The sequence below is a fragment of the Artemia franciscana genome, chromosome 11 (genome assembly GCF_032884065.1).
Source record: "Artemia franciscana chromosome 11, ASM3288406v1, whole genome shotgun sequence".
NCBI classification, from domain to species: domain Eukaryota; kingdom Metazoa; phylum Arthropoda; class Branchiopoda; order Anostraca; family Artemiidae; genus Artemia; species Artemia franciscana.
In genome coordinates this window covers 32,946,743-32,964,954 of record NC_088873.1, presented here as the reverse complement: position 1 = coordinate 32,964,954, position 18,212 = coordinate 32,946,743, and the positions used below count along the sequence as shown (strand labels likewise).

Here is an 18,212-nt window from a genome sequence, read left to right as displayed (position 1 = left end):
GTTTTCGCATCCTGGACTGCCAAAACCTCAAAAAAACTCATTCATTTTGCTAACGTTTTCATCCAGGATGCTCGAATCATCAGCATAACCTAAATTTAGGAGATGTTTTTTCTTCCGCAGTTGGTTCCGTGTTCTCCCATTGCTTTTGTGCTCAGAACAAAATCTATCAAAGTGATTCATATAAATGGGGATAGAACGTGACCCTACTTAACTCTTGATTTAAGAAGAAACCAGCTGCTAACCTCATTTCCTACCTAAACCGCTGCTTTGTTATTCTCGACATATCACTAGTCAAATGCTGAGTCTTTGCTAGACTTTAGTTTACATGAGCCGTGCTACTCCTAAAGGCTACCATGAAGTACTGTTTGTTGCCACGGTTTTGGTTAGGTAAACTTGTGAAAAGTTCATCCTGGCGCCATTATGAGGCCACGCAAGCAGGACTTTTTATTCGGTGATAGTGATAGAGGAAAGAAGCTTATGTCGGATCAGAGACTCCAAACCATCTCACAGCACTGGAACAGCTCCAATCTTTTATACCCACCCTACTATCGTCAGGTTCTCAGCTAACAATCATTATAAACAAACAATTAATCTAAACAAATAAAAATTAATACCAATGGTTGAAAAAGAATTTTAATTCTTTTAATGCGTCTTTTTTTTATTAATAAAACATTAAATGTAACTTGATAGACTTGTGAGCCAACTGGCTCACCGACTGGTGACCAACAGCAAATTACTAAATTTAATACCTATTAAATCCCTACTTTTCCATTCTGATTAGACATTATCAGGATTTCTTTTTCTTTCCGTTTAAGCTGTATTGACAAGTTTCAAAGGAGCGATGGAAATCACAGTCACGAGTTATTTTTGCCCTGGCAATGTTAATCCTACTAAATAGCTAATAACGAAAATCAGCGCCGAAAAAAGAAGAATAATAACGTTGCACAAACTAGAGGTTTCCATTTGAAACTGAGCTCTTACGTTAGCTACTGCCTCACTGTGTATGTTTTAGTTTATTTGTTCGTTTTCCTTATAGGGCATGGAAAATGCGTTGAGTTTTTCAAGAAACTTAATATACCACTGTTGCTTCTTGGAGGCGGTGGATACACTATTCGAAACGTTGCCAGATGCTGGACTTATGAAACCTCAGTGGCTCTCAGCTGTGAGATAGCAAATGAACTGCCATATAATGACTACTTTGAATATTTTGGTCCAGATTTTAAGCTACATATTAGTCCATCCAATATGGGCAATCAAAATACTACCGAATACATGGATAAAATAAAGTAAGTATTTTAAAGTCACAGCAATCTTTACTCAAGCAAACTTATGTTACGTTTTCTAATCAAGGCCCTCATATGCTAAATTGATTAGTCTTGTGTGTTTTTTTTATAATACTTGGTAGGGCATGTTCATGAGGTATTTTCTGTATTTAAAAAATAAATAAATAAATAAAAATCAGGACGTCGGACGGAGAATACTGAATCAAAATCATTCAGGAATCAGATGAAATAACTATATATCAAAATATTTTTAAGTCTGTGCTTGCAGTCAAACTTGTGAGGAAGAGTAAAATGAACAAATTTGATTTTTTTTTGTTTGTTTTTCTTTTCTTTTTTATAGTAAGCGGTAGGCCGCATATAGTTACGATTAATAAGATTAGAAAAAGTTAATTGCAAGCGTAGAAAAAGTTAAGTGCTGTATCGTCGAATTTAATGTTCTAAATTTTTACTTTAGAACATTATCTGTGCCCAAAAATTTCTAAATATCATACTCTCTAGGTTATGTGTGAATTACAGTGATTAATCCAAATGGATACTTAAAAATTCGATCGCAGGAGTAAATTTTCACACTGGAGAGAGACAAGAAGATTTTTAGTCGTTGAATTATCTACAATTCAAACGAACATTGAAGGAAAAAAATAACTATAATCCCCGTAAAGCTCCGCTTCCGGGTAAGTAATATTATGAAACAAGCTAATCAATGGTACACCAAAGTAAACTCCAGGACTTTCTCCTGGTAGACAAAAATACTGAACGTTTTTCCTGCAGATGATTGCTATATTGAGACCAAATTCAGATGGAAATCTTTTTGAATTCTCTCCATTGTTTGTTTCTAGTTTTCCCATCAAATGACTTCATCCTATTTTTAATTGAAAGGAACTAGTATTCCTACCAAAAAAATAAGTAAAAGACAAAATACCCAAACAATGCCTTTAACGTAAAATGTGCTTAGTTGCCAAAGAAGGAAAAAACTTGTATCACACCTTACCTTAAGACTAACAATGGCTCATGAGCAAATACTACCCAAAATGCCCCATGTCCTATTGACACTAAAAATTCGTTTATACTTGTTCTTGTTTCAATATTTGTCAAATCAACGTCCCTTCAATGAAGTCCACTTATAGCATGTTTTGATGTGGTAGTCAAAAAATACTTTTGTCTATATGAATATTGGCTTAAAATAAGGATTTAAGCCAAAAGTGGCTTAAAAGTATTTTAACCGGGACTAACCATTGCTAAATTGGCTTATCACTTTTGAGGTATAAAAATTGTTGCATAGCTGAGGAGTCTTATTTGCTTCCTGATCATTATCTGATTCTGTTTTCATCTCATCAATAAGGTGGGCTATCATCTGCATTATTACTATTGTAGGCTATATATTATTTTTTTTTTCGATGCTTTTTTTCTTCTTTGCCAACATGGTGATTGGCAACTGAGTTGCTTTTTTTTCGATACTTTTTTTTTCTTCTTTGCCAACGTGGTGATTGGCAACTTTGCCAATCACTAAGAGTCTTGAGGTGCCTGAACGGAATCTTCTTCAGATATTTTTCTCTCATCTCCCTCTTCCATAGGAGGTTGAATTTCCCATGTGTGGATGCAACGATGTTTTCCGTAGAGACGGAAAGTGTTAAGATCTCTACTCAAGGTCTTTGGAGGTTGAGTGGAACCGTTCCATTTTTTAAATTTTCTCAACATCTGCTCATAACGCTTTTTTCGTTTATCAGTGGAAATGTTCTTATCGGCACAAGACTGAGGTCTATTAACATAGTCCGTAGTGGAGGTTTGAGGAACACGAGCGCGACTGGTCCCACCCAGGTTACCGGGTCTCAGGTGTTCCTCACCCTTTTTGACTTCTTTTACCTTAGGTATTCTGATTACAAATCCGTGACCTGACTGATGACAATTCTCTTGTTCTATATTTCTTTGGCCACGTTTTTTGCGAGAGAGTATTCGTGAGTCTATTTGAAGATCGAAAGGTCTGACCCATTTATCGATGAGTTTACCTATAATTTTTTTATTTTCTCTGACTTCTTTGGGATGTTTATATAAATACATCACAGCCTTGCCAATACCTGATTGTTTAAGTGTTTCTTGATCTATAGTAGAAAATTCAAGAAGCACTTGTAAAATTTCAAATCGAATTGTCAAAGCTGGTAAACTATTGTCAGGCATTGGTGCAAGCCAATCGGCAAAAACCCTAAGAATATTATGCTTAATAAAGGCAAACTGTAGGTCAGATTTTTTTATGTGGTTTATGACAAGGGGAAGCATTGAAATTTTCCGGGTGGCTGGCTGACGATTCTTACTCGCTTCCCGATCATCATGCGATGTTGATTTCATCTGACTAATAAGGCGAGCCATCATTTCATTATCAATAATATCCTCGTCCTTTTCTTTTCGATGCTTTCTTTTCTCCCTTTTTTTCTTCTCCCTCCTAACATTAAAATCACAGGTTTCTTCTTCTGTTTCTTCTTCTCCGTCTTGATCTAATCCTTCATCATAGTCCGGTCTTTGATGCTGTTGAACAGGTTCTTCTGAAGGTATTTTTGGCAAATATCTTTCTTCCATACGAGGCTCAATCACTTCATTTTTGTGTGTTTTCCCTAATTCAGATTTTTCTTCTTCTTTTTCTTCCTCTCCGTCTTGATCTAATCCTTCATAATATTCTGATTTTTGAGGCTGTTGAACAGGTTCTTCTGAGGGTATTTTTGGCAAATATCTTTCTTCCTTAAGAGGCTCAATCACTTCATTTGTGTGTGTTTGCTCTAATTCGGATTTTTCTTCTTCCCTGTCTTGATCTAATCCATCATAATTTGATTTTTGAGGCTGTTGAACAGGTTCTTCTGAAGGTATTTTTGGCAAATATCTTTCTTCCATAAGAGTCTTAATCTCAATCACTCCATTTTTATGTGTTTTCTCTAATTCAGATTTTTCTTCTTCTTTTTCTTCTTCTCTGTCTTGATCTAATCCTTCATCATAGTCCGAGTTTCGAGGCTGTTGAACCGGTTCTTCTGAAGCTATTTTTGGCAAATATCTTTCTTCCAAAAGAGGCTCAATTACCTCATTGTTGTGTGTTTTCTCTAATTCAGATCCCTGAAATGCTTCTTCAACAGTCTTGTGTTTTTTATCTTTTACCCAATCTTGTGAATTTGATCCGGCCTCGACTGCGTTGTTTCCTGTCGTTTTAATTGTTTCTTCACTTGGACTAGAGATAGGTTTGCTGTTTTGCTCTGTTGATTCTTGTGTGCTCTTCCGATATTCGTCTTTGTCATTCTTGTATTTTTCTTCGTCATATGACTTTTTGAGCAGCGTGATATATTCATCAGCAGTAACTGTGCTATTTTTACTGTCAAAATGGCTAAAATTTGTTTTTTTGGTCTTGGGCTGCTCAAAAGTGTCTGGACTGTCCATTTTACGTTTGAATGCTGAAGATCCCCCAAATCCTTCTTCTACAGTCTCATGTTTTTTGTCTTTCATCCCATATTGTGAATTTGATCCAGCCTGAGCTGCATTGATCAGCGTGATCTCTTCGTCAGTAGCAACCGTGCTACTTTTACTATCATAGCAGTTAAAATTAAGTTTTTTACTTTTAGGCTGCTCAAAAGTGTCTGAATTGTCCATTTTACGTTTGAATGCTGCCCCACACATGACGACCAATTTTTTTGTCTCTTTTTGTTTGTTTTTGTTGCTTTGTTCACCACATGACTTTTCTGATTTATTGTTTTTCGGCTGTTCTTCTCTTTTGTCAGACATTTTTCTTCCTTCAAGATTTAACTGCTCACTATAATATAATACCATTACTTAGTGCTTTCACTTTTACTATAGCCACTCTTTAAAGTGACAACTATAACTTTGAAGGAAGAGATGAAATAAAACTTTCGTTGATTAAATCGAACAAAAAGTAAACTAATTAAAAAATTAATATTATTGTTCAGACGTCTTAAATATTTGTGCAGTTTGCATAATAACTTAATGATTCTGAACTGAAAATATGTAAAAATACACTGATGTCACTATAGCTAACATCTTAATATTGCGTTTACTTTTACGCTATATATGGTTACTAACTGAGATTATGACGTCATTCATTAATCTTGTATGTGAAAATACAGGTTTTCGTAAGAAATTGATTCTATTTTAAGAATGGTTTTGGTATTTTAAAAACAGTTTTTAAATACATCAGTTTCCTTTAAAATGAGCCATTAAACAGCTCTGTGATGTTCTGGTGCCACGCTAGTTGCGGAAAAAAAAAGATGCCGTCGATGAAGAATATCGTAGCTTAAGCAAGTTGTCCAGCAAGTAGCTTAAGCAAGGATTTTCTTAGTTATTCAAGCCAAAGGAGCTGTAAGTTTCCTTCACAAGGGTTCTGGACCGGGCGATTCTATAGTATACTTCGTGTTTCGATCTGACTCGATTTTTAGGAGTCATGGGTTACTATGGGACGTGATCGTCTCATACTAGGTTGCTAGCTACCGCTGCAATCCGGATTATGTAACCACTTATTATGGGCAATAGTTCGTTCTTTAATATTACTACAGTGTTGAACAAAAATGCAGTTTTTCGCAAAAAAAATATGTTTCCTTTTTTAAGATATCTTTTAATAACAAAAGGTTTTTAAATACACCAATTTCTTATAAAATAAGTCATTAAACAGCTCTCTGATGTTCCAGTGCCCTGCTAGCTGATTAGAAAGAGAGAGAAAAAAAGAAGATGTGGTATCTGCAGTATATCGTAGTTCAAGCAAATTTTCTTGTTTTTCAAGCCAATAGATTTTCCTCGTTAATCCAGTCAAGGGATGGTAAATTTTCTATCTAGGGACAAGGCGGTTTTGGACAAGGTGGTTCTAATAGTGTGCTTCTTGTTTTGGCCTGATACATTTTTTGGGAATTACGGACTATTACATTTCTTAGGATTGGACGTGACCGTTTCCTACTAGGTTGCTAGATACCGCTGGAACCCAGACTAATGAGGCAATTTGACAGTATGCTTCCTTATATAGTAATATCTGACGTCATTGCAAACGACTCAATGACGTCGCTAATGGTTGTAATGTACGATGCATTGCGTCGTTGGTCATTTTGCATATGAAAATGAAGTTTTTGTCGAAAATTGCATTATACTACTGAAGGAAAACCTATAGAATTCTGAAAACTAATTTAAAGCATTCTAAAATGCTAACTAATATCATTCCTTCAGGTATACCTATAATGTTTAAACCTCCCCCACCCCCCAGCCAAATTTACAGGCCTACCCTGAATTTGCATATGGAATGCATTTTTTATACATGATGCATTTCCTCAAATTAATTTAATAGTAAAAAAAAGTAACATCAATGGCCTCAATCAATGGGGAATTCACGTGGAATGTGTAGTTTTGTATCTGCCCATTAGAGAGGGTGGGCAGAGGGAAGTAAATTGCTTTTAGGATTGATACAAATATGTGTTTAAGAATTTTGTCAAAAAATATTGGCTATCCAATCCTCTTTTTTATGTTTTACGTTTGATATTATTTTAGTCTTGAGTCTTACATAAAACAAGCATCTGTTATAGTTTGAAAATCCTTTATGGAGAACCCTCCAGGGCAGTTATGTTCTAAGAGTAAATAAAATATTACTGATGCTAATAATAGTCATGGCAATTTTTCATACTATAAAATAGTGCAGAATCTATTTCAATTATAAGTCCCCCCACGCGTGTAAGTCGTTACGCGCCATTGTAGTTGTGTCCCTGTGTCACACCTGTGAATAGAGATAGATATATATATATATATATATATATATATATATATATATATATATATATATATATATATATATACTAGCTGTTGGGGTGGCGCTTCGCGCCACCCCAACACCTAGTTGGTGGGGCGCTTCGCGCCCCCCCCAAGCCCCCCCGCGCGCGTAAGTCGTTACGCGCCATATTAGTTACGCGCCATTGTAGTTGTGTCCCTGTGTCCCACCTGTGAATATAGATAGATTTATATATGTGTTTCAAACTACGTAAAAATTGCGAATATACAACATTCTTGGCTTTCCCATTGTCTGTCCATATACAAAGCCGTATGTACTAATAATGACGTCATATGCAAACGCTCTTTTTACAAACAAACAAACATGCATACACACAACTCGTTTTTATATAGATAGATAGATAGATAGATACAATACAAATTAACTACGTAAAACTTGTGAATATACAACAGTCTTCGCTGTCCCATTGTCTGTGCGTATAAATAGATTGTCAGGTTTACCGACCCTCAAAGATGCAACATACAATTGTACATTGGTAAAGCAATCTGTATTAAGATCTATACCGCATTTTTCTAGTGATTGCCCTTGAGCTTTGTTGATGGTGGTTGCAAATGCTAATCGAATTGGGAATTGCAATCTTTTAAATTGAAAAAGCAGATCCGTTGGAATCATGGGAATGCGAGGAATAAGAACAGCCTCACCCTCATAAGGCCCTGTCAAGATTGTGGCATCTATTAGGTTTTCCATTGTTTTTTTTTTACGGCAAGTCGCGTGCCATTGCAAAGCTTTGGTGGGTTGATATTTCTTAAAAGTATTATTGGTACGCCTATTTTTAGTTGTAGCAGGTGTGGTGGACACCCTGAAGGATCTATGGAATTTAAAAATTCAGATGGATAATTAACCGCTTCATTTGGTTCCGAAATACAAATTAACTGCGTAAAACTTGCGAATATACAACATTCTTCGCTGTCCAATTCTCGCTGCATATAAATAGATTGTCAGGTTTACCGACCCTCGAACATGCAACGTACAATTGTCCATGGGAAAAACAATCAGTATTAAGATCAATACCACATTTTTCTAATGATTGACCTTGAGCTTTGTTAATGGTGATTGCAAATGCTAATCGAATTGGGAATTGCAATCTTTTAAATTGAAAAGGCAGATCTGTTGGAATCATGGGAATGCGAGGAATAAGAACAGCCTCACCCTCAAAAGGCCCTGTCAGGATTGTGGCCTCTATTAGGTTTTCCATTGTTTTTTTTTACGGCAAGTCGAGTGCCATTGCAAAGCTTTGGTGGGTTTATATTTCTTAAAAGTATTATTGGTACGCCTATTTTTAGTTGTAGCACGTGTGGTGGAAACCCTGAAAGATCTATGGAATTTAAAAATTCAGATGGATAATTAACCGCTTCATTTGGTTCCAAAACTGTGTCGACTGACTTGTAAAGGACTGCCTGGTCTTGAATCTTGGTCAAAACAATATTGTTGATTTCGTGGACGTCTATATTTTTGGGTGCGAGAATCGCTCTTTCACTTAGCCATTTATTATTTTTATAATTTTTTAGAATATTCGGAAATACTTTTTCAATCAATTCATTTTTGGACGTCACTAAATTACAGAAATCAGCAGGTAGTTGTATACGTCCTGAAATTGAGTCTACTGGGAGCTTTCCGTTTCCCATTGCCAGCAATTGATCTGAAAATGTTTGACCAGAGTCATCGTTTTGCAATCGGACACGCATATTTGTAGTTAATTTTAATGTTTTTACGTGTGCCCATAAATTAGAATTTTTCAGGCAAGCATTCATTTCGTCTGCAGGAGTTGATCTAGGTATTATAGGTAATGTTTGCCTGAAATCTCCCGCAAGCAATATTAAGGTGCTGCCAAAGGGTTTCGACTTCCCTCGCAAATCTTTCAAGCATTGATCCAGAGCCTCGAGCGATTTTTTGTGTGCCATTGTGCACTCATCCCAAATAATAAGTTTGCATTGCTGCAATACTTTACCCATCCCAGATGATTTGGAAATATTGCACGTGGGAGTTTCTGTAGAATGCAAGTTCAGAGGCAATTTTAAAGCGGAATGAGCAGTTCTTCCACCAGGCAGCAATGTTGCGGCTATTCCGGACGACGCAATTGCCAACGCTATAACATTTTTAGATCGAATTGATGCCAGAATCAGTTTTATCACAAACGTTTTACCAGTACCTCCTGGCGCATCCAAAAAGAAAATTTCTCCAACGTTGTTATCGACACAATGCATTATCGTATCATAAATGTCTTTTTGTTCCGACGTTAACTTGGAAATGTTATTTTGTACATACGACAATAGATCACTCGTACTGTAACTTTGTTCATGATCCAATTCTACACATGTCGAAACAGCAGCGATACGGTTAGATGAAGGCATTCCCAAATCCTGAAGAGGTTTGTTTGCCATACTTATGCACAAATCTTCTATAACAACTAAAGTGTAGTTATAAATTTCTGATGTAAAATCAAAAGTCATGTCTGACGTCTCTAACTGTTTTCGATGAAGTATATCTTCGGACATTTTTGACTTATATTTTTCCCATAAATCTGTAGGAGCTGATGGAGAGCAAGTTGTTAAAATGATGCCAAACAATGCACGAATTTGACTTGGGGTTGACGTTTCGCACGCGTCATTGATGCAGTTATCCCAGTGTTGGTCATTCTCCAATAAATTCAGAGCTTGGCATGCACTACGGTAAGTGTCATGTATAGTACCATTTACAGTCCTCAAATACTCAAAGGATGTCGGACCGAGTACATTCACCAAAAGCAGGCGTAGAAAGAAGCATTCATGTTGATTGGGGTGAACGGTGTAGAGTCTTCCTATCGTGGTATCTTTGAAGATGGTAGGTTGGCCGTCGACTGACTTACCCTGTTTTCGACGTTCAAATACTTTATTTTTAGTATTCCACGTGTAATACGAAGGCACTTCAGTATACAGCAGTTTTTTTGCAAAAGAATCATTTTTGCAAAGCGAAAAAAAAGCTGTTAATGTTGTATCCGGTGGATTCAGGACTCTTTGTTGCACGTTGGTTTCCGTGAAATAAACACGTTGACCATTCTGTAAATGTACCGCTAAGTGAACAACAGCTGGACTACGTTCATGTATCGGAAATGAAAGAATTCGCCAAACAGCTTCATTACTGCTTATGTATCTTCCAGCCTGATATTCTACGATTTCATCGAAATCTTTGATTTCGGACTGCAAGCCAAAAACTGCCATGTCACTGCCTTTGTTGACGTATTTACATATGTATTTGATTGCCTTTACGGAGTTACAGTATTCAACGTTTATGTGTGCATTAAATGTTTTTGATAATAAAGGGGAATATGGAACAACCCACTGGTTATCTACTTCGATGGTGGTACCGTTACGCTTCTTTATTATTGCTGTTTTACCGCCATCTTCAGTAGATCTTCTTCTATATTGTGGGTAACCATCATTGCCAGGAATTATTTTGGGTACTAAAAGTCGAGGATATTGCTTTGTGCACCTTCCTTTGGCCATGCATGGTGAATTTTCGTTCAGTGCACCGCAAGGTCCATGTATCATATTTTTTACAATAATATCATGTAACCCCTTATCGACATTTTTATCAGGTATTTCAGCGGAAATCACATCATCAATTTCGTTTGAAGTAATTTTTTTATGTAGCCAGATTAGTATATGTGCGTGTGGCAAACCTCGTTTTTGCCATTCCACTGAGTACATCCAGCATCGCACTGACCCAAACACTTCATGTTTTACAAGGTAGTTTATCAGTGATTTCAACTTTTGCCGGAAGACACGTGCCGTAATGTCATGCCTATGAACCGCCGATTGTCCTTGAAGTAAAAGCTGCAGTATCTCGTCCCAAGATTGATTACATGTAAATGTAATAAATAAATCTGGACGACCATAGAGACGAACATACGCAATAGCATCTTGAGCATATTCATGCATATGACGGGGACTGCCAGCATATGACGAAGGTAAAATTGTTAATCTTCCAACGTTTGTGGTATTACCGTCATTTATAACTGCATCTCGCAAATGAATGTATTGTTCAGAGCGGAGCTTGGTCTGATTCAGGCGGATATATAGCAAACGTTCTGATTCAATTTTAGCATACATATCCACGACAAATTGGTGAAACAATTCACGGCATTTTAAAATATAATTTTCTTCATCCTGCCGAATCATTAGTCTATAGGAATAATAATGCATTGCACTGCATTTCTTATTCATTTCTTTGTTAGTGACTGGATTCATCAATTTAATATTAAAGTGATAGCCGTCGGCTCCATCCCAAAAAATGATAGGATATTGTAGGGCATCGTAGCATCGATGAGTTTCAGCAATTCTTAACAACTGAGCGTTTCGCTTATGTAGAATAATATCTCGAGGTAAAAACTGATCACCGACCATAACGATTGCCACTTCGTCGATAGTCGGAGCATTGTATCTACGCACATGTTGGCCAGGAGGCGTTTTGTCAGCGGAAATAACAATTTTATGAGTATCAGTAGGCATCAAATCGATGGCTGTTTTGAACAGACGCACTAACTTATTATTTTCGTGGAAAAGATGTTGCAATTGGGAAACGATTGTCCTTTCAACGTTGGGAGAAATTTCGCAACGTGCATTCAATTCAGAATTTCTATCACTGATGAAGTACAATTGTAAAAATTTATGATTCTCGCCTGAGAATGGTAGAAGGGACCCTGCTTTATGATAAATTTGCCCTTTTACTTTGAAAGTAGACATAAATTGATCTAGATTTTCGATTTGGGCTCCAAACGACGTCATTTGGAAACATGAGTTGTATTGTCTGATTTTTGACAAAAAACGCTTAGATTCTGACGTAGTTCCAGTAAGGAAAGTCTTCAATGGCTCTGGTGGTGCAGCCAATAGAGGAAGTTTAACTTTTCCTGAGGTGCAACACATTCCCATTGTTTCACCATTGAATTTCAAGGCCTTGCAATAGGGACAAATTTTAGACATTGTCCCGATTTGAACACATCTACTCAAGCTATAATCATCGACTGGGTTGTACCTGAATGCCAGGCGATAACTTTCAGATTGCTCTGATTCCTCGGCACGCTTTCTTTTCTTACTTTCTCTATCAGCAGCAAGCCTGTTTCCCTGCTGGTCTTTTGATTCCTCGGCACGCCTTCTTTTTTCACTTTCTCTTTTAGCAGCAAGTCTGCTTCTGCGTTGCTCTGGTAGTTCCTCGGCATGCTTTCTGTTCTTTCTTTCTCTATCAGCAGCAAGCCTGTTTCCCTGCTGGTCTTTTGATTCCTCGGCACGCCTTCTTTTTTCACTTTCTCTTTTAGCAGCAAGTCTGCTTCTGCGTTGCTCTGGTAGTTCCTCGGCATGCTTTCTGTTCTTTCTTTCTCTATCAGCCTCAAGCCTGTTTCCCTGCTGGTCTTTTGATTCCTCGGCACGCCTTCTTTTTTCCTCGGCACGCCTTCTTTTTTCACTTTCTCTTTTAGCAGCAAGTCTGCTTTCATTCCTCGGCACGCTTTCTTTTCTGACTTTCTCTATCAGCAGCAAGTTTTTTGGCATAGACTCTTTGAGCATCTTCATCAGTCATTGTAAACTTAAACATTAATAGAATTCTACGCGAACATATGTCTTATATAACTTGAATGACGTCACCTTCAAAGCAAAAATGATGGCAACTAATTTCATGACGTCAGCCGAAACATGACGTCACCTGATCCACGATCCACAGACAACTTATTTATATATATATAGATATATACTAGCTGTTGGGGTGGCGCCTCGCGCCACCCCAACACCTAGTTAGTAGGGCGCTTCGCGCCCCCCCCAATCCCCCCCGCGCGCGTAAGTCGTTACGCGCCATATTAGTTACGCGCCATTGTAGTTGTGTCCCTGTGTCCCACCTGTGAATATAGATAGATTTATATATGTGTTTCAAACTACGTAAAAATTGCGAATATACAACATTCTTGGCTTTCCCATTGTCTGTCCATATACAAAGCCGTATGTACTAATAATGACGTCATATGCAAACGCTCTTTTTACAAACAAACAAACATGCATACACACAACTCGTTTTTATATAGATAGATAGATAGATAGATACAATACAAATTAACTACGTAAAACTTGTGAATATACAACAGTCTTCGCTGTCCCATTGTCTGTGCGTATAAATAGATTGTCAGGTTTACCGACCCTCAAAGATGCAACATACAATTGTACATTGGTAAAGCAATCTGTATTAAGATCTATACCGCATTTTTCTAGTGATTGCCCTTGAGCTTTGTTGATGGTGGTTGCAAATGCTAATCGAATTGGGAATTGCAATCTTTTAAATTGAAAAAGCAGATCCGTTGGAATCATGGGAATGCGAGGAATAAGAACAGCCTCACCCTCATAAGGCCCTGTCAAGATTGTGGCCTCTATTAGGTTTTCCATTGTTTTTTTTTACGGCAAGTCGCGTGCCATTGCAAAGCTTTGGTGGGTTGATATTTCTTAAAAGTATTATTGGTACGCCTATTTTTAGTTGTAGCACGTGTGGTGGAAACCCTGAAGGATCTATGGAATTTAAAAATTCAGATGGATAATTAACCGCTTCATTTGGTTCCAAAATACAAATTAACTGCGTAAAACTTGCGAATATACAACATTCTTCGCTGTCCAATTGTCGCTGTATATAAATAGATTGTCAGGTTTACCGACCCTCGAACATGCAAGGTACAATTGTCCATGGGAAAAACAATCACGTGTAGCACGTGTGGTGGAAACCCTGAAAGATCTATGGAATTTAAAAATTCAGATGGATAATTAACCGCTTCATTTGGTTCCAAAACTGTGTCGACTGACTTGTAAAGGACTGCCTGGTCTCGAATCTTGGTCAAAACAATATTGTTGATTTCGTGGACGTCTATATTTTTGGGTGCGAGAATCGCTCTTTCACTTAGCCATTTATTATTTTTATAATTTTTTAGAATATTCGGAAATACTTTTTCAATCAATTCATTTTTGGACGTCACTAAATTACAGAAATCAGCAGGTAGTTGTATACGTGCTGAAATTGAGTCTACTGGGAGCTTTCCGTTTCCCATTGCCAGCAATTGATCTGAAAATGTTTGACCAGAGTCATCGTTTTGCAATCGGACAAGCATATTTGTAGTTAATTTTAATGTTTTTACGTGTGCCCATAAATTAGAATTTTTCAGGCAAGCATTCATTTCGTCTGCAGGAGTTGATCTAGGTATTATAGGTAATGTTTGCCTGAAATCTCCCGCAAGCAATATTAATGTGCTGCCAAAGGGTTTCGACTTCCCTCGCAAATCTTTCAAGCATTGATCCAGAGCCTCGAGCGATTTTTTGTGTGCCATTGTGCACTCATCCCAAATAATAAGTTTGCATTGCTGCAATACTTTACCCATCCCAGATGATTTGGAAATATTGCACGTGGGAGTTTCTGTAGAATGCAAGTTCAGAGGCAATTTCAAAGCGGAATGAGCAGTTCTTCCACCAGGCAGCAATGTTGCGGCTATTCCGGACGACGCAATTGCCAACGCTATATCATTTTTTGATCGAATTGATGCCAGAATCAGTTTTATCACAAACGTTTTACCAGTACCTCCTGGCGCATCAAAAAGAAAATTTCTCCAACGTTGTTATCGACACAATGCATTATCGTATCATAAATGTCTTTTTGTTCCGACGTTAACTTGGAAATGTTATTTTGTACATGTTCACGATCCAATTCTACACATGTCGAAACAGCAGCGATACGGTTAGGTGAAGGCATTCCCAAATCCTGAAGAGGTTTGTTTGCCATACGTACGCACAAATCTTTTATAACAACTAAAGTGTAGTTATAAATTTCTGATGTAAAATCAAAAGTCATATCTGACGTCTCTAACTGTTTTCGATGGAGTATATCTTCGGACATTTTTGACTTATATTTTTCCCATAACTCTGTAGGAGCTGATGGAGAGCAAGTTGTTAAAATGATGCCAAACAATGCACGAATTTGACTTGGGTTTGACGTTTCGCACGCGTCGTTGATGCAGTTATCCCAGTGTTGGTCATTCTCCAATAAATTCAGAGCTTGGCATGCACTACGGTAAGTGTCATGTATAGTACCACTAGCTGTTGGGGTGGCGCTTCGCGCCACCCTAACACCTAGTTGGTGGGGCGCTTCGCGCCCCCCCAAGCCCCCCCGCGCGCGTAAGTCGTTACGCGCCATATTAGTTACGCGCCATTGTAGTTGTGTCCCTGTGTCCCACCTGTGAATATAGATAGATTTATATATGTGTTTCAAACTAAGTAAAAATTGCGAATATACAACATTTTTGGCTTTCCCACTACTGGGAGCTTTCCGTTTCCAATTGCCATCAATTGATCTGAAAATGTTTGACCAGAGTCATCGTTTTGCAATCGGACACGCATATTTGTAGTTAATTTTAATATTTTTACGTGTGCCCATAAATTAGAATTTTTCAGGCAAGCATTCATTTCGTCTGCAGGAGTTAAACTACGTAAAAATTGCGAATATACAACATTCTTGGCTTTCCCATTGTCTGTGCATATACAAAGCCGTATGTACTAATAATGACGTCATATGCAAACGCTCTTTTTACAAACAAACAAACATGCATACTTAACCGCTTCATTTGGTTCCAAAACTGTGTCGATTGACTTGTAAAGGACTGCCTGGTCTCGAATCTTGGTCAAAACAATATTGTTGATTTCGTGGACGTCTATATTTTTGGGTGCGAGAATCGCTCTTTCACTTAGCCATTTATTATTTTTTATAATTTTTTAGAATATTCGGAAATACTTTTTCAATCAATTCATTTTTGGACGTCACTAAATTACAGAAATCAGCAGGTAGTTGTATACGTCCTGAAATTGAGTATCGTATCATAAATGTCTTTTTGTTCCGACGTTAACTTGGAAATGTTATTTTGTACATACGACAATAGATCACTCGTACTGTAACTTTGTTCACGATCCAATTCTACACATGTCGAAACAGCAGCGATACGGTTAGATGAAGGCATTCCCAAATCCTGAAGAGGTTTGTTTGCCATACGTACGCACAAATCTTCTATAATAACTAAAGTGTAGTTATAAATTTTTGATGTAAAATCAAAAGTCATATCTGACGTCTCTAACTGTTTTCGATGGAGTATATCTACGGACATTTTTGACTTATATTTTCCCCATAACTCTGTAGGAGCTGATGGAGAGCAAGTTGTTAAAATGATGCCAAACAATGCACGAATTTCACTTGGGGTTGACGTTTCGCACGCGTCATTGATGCAGTTATCCCAGTGTTGGTCATTCTCCAATAAATTCAGAGCTTGGCATGCACTACGGTAAGTGTCATGTATAGTACCGTTTACAGTTCTCAAATACTCAAAGGATGTCGGACCGGGTACATTCACCAAAAACAGGCGTAGAAAGAAGCATTCATGTTGATTGGGGTGACCGGTGTAGGGTCTTCCTATCGTGGTATCTTTGAAGATGGTAGGTTGGCCGTCGACTGACTTACCCTGTTTTCGACGTTCAAATACTTTATTTTTAGTATTCCACGTGTAATACGAAGGCACTTCAGTATACAGCAGTTTTTTTGCAAAAGAATCATTTTTGCAAAGCGAAAAAAAAGCTGTTAATTTTGTATCCGGTGGATTCAGGGCTCTTTGTTGCACGTTGGTTTCCGAGAAATAAACACGTTGACCATTCTGTAAATGTACCGCTAAGTGAACAACAGCTGGACTACGTTCATGTATCGGAAATGAAAGAATTCGCCAAACAGCTTCATTACTGCTTATGTATCTACTTCGATGGTGGTACCGTTGCCATTGTAGGTTCTTCAGTCATTTTACAATTAGAAATTTCTCTTTCAACGGTCTTCTTACAATTAAAAATTTGTCTTTGAACGATATTCTTAAATACATGTGTCCTGGTCGTCATTTATATTCCCTGTGTCCCGGTCGTCATTTGTGTCCCGGTATCCCAGTCTGTAATTTCTCTTTGAGTGTCCCGGTCGTTATTTATATTCCCTCTGTCCCGGTCGTCATTTGTGTCCCGGTCTGTAATTTCTCTTTGAGTGTTTTTCTTTTTAGTATTTTTTAGTTTTTTACATTTTTCTTTTTTCAGTTTTCTTTTTCTTCTTTATTTTTCAGCTTCACTATGAAATACATATCGCCGAACATTTGTTTTTTTAACTTAAATCTGGTAGGCATTGATGACCTTATCCAAGTCAAAATCCCAAACCCAATCATCATCGCTATCATTTTCAGTTTTGATATGTTTTGACTCTCGCTGTCCAGGTGGATCTTCATCTAACTGCGCGGTTTTGCGTTCTTTAGCCTCAAGCCTGTTTCCTTGCTGTTCTTTTGATTCCTCGGCACGCTTTCTTTTCTGACTTTCTCTATCAGTAGCAAGTTTTTTGCATAGACTCTTTGAGCATCTTCATGGGCTTTTGCCATGGTAAGTTCATCAGTCATTGTAAACTTAAACATTAATAGATTTCTACGTGAACATATGTCTTAAATATCTTGAATGACGTCACCGTCAAAGCAAAAATGACGACAACTAATTTCATGACGTCAGTGGACACAGAAACATGACGTCACCTGATCCACAGACAGACAACTTATTTTTATATATATCTTCTATATATATAAAAATAAGTTGTCTGTCTGTCTGTGGATGGATGGATCAGGTGACGTCACCTGAAAAAACTGGATCAGGTGACGTCAAAACTGAAAAAACTAAAAAAAGGAAAAAACTACAAAAAAAAACTAAAAACTAATAAAAAAAATAAAAAAGCTAAAAAACTAAAAAAACTAAAAAAAGGCAAAAACTACAAAAAAACTAAAAACTAATAAAAAAGCTAAAAAACTAAAAAAACTAAAAAAAGGCAAAAACTACAAAAAAAACTAAAAACTAATAAAAAAAATAAAAAAGCTAAAAAACTAAAAAAACTAAAAAAACTAAAAAAAGGTAAAAAACTAAAAAAACTAAAAACTAAAAAAAACTAAAAAAAAAGGAACAAACTGAAAAATAAGCTAAAATAAAGGTAAAAACCAATAAAAAACTAAAAAAAAAACTGAAAAAACTAAAAAAGGCAAAAACTACAAAAAAAACTAAAAACTAATAAAAAAAGTA

General features: G+C 37.0%; 1 protein-coding gene across 1 annotated transcript in view; it reads left to right on the top strand.

Annotated features, from left to right (window-relative positions):
- LOC136033113 (histone deacetylase HDAC1-like) overlaps nucleotides 1-18,212 on the top strand; it is a gene marked incomplete in the record, with an annotated part of 85,421 nt that overhangs the window by 22,278 nt on the left and 44,931 nt on the right. Inside the window, 1 exon segment of the mRNA XM_065713742.1 lies at nucleotides 1,037-1,286. Coding sequence (XP_065569814.1) covers nucleotides 1,037-1,286 — 250 coding nt within the window.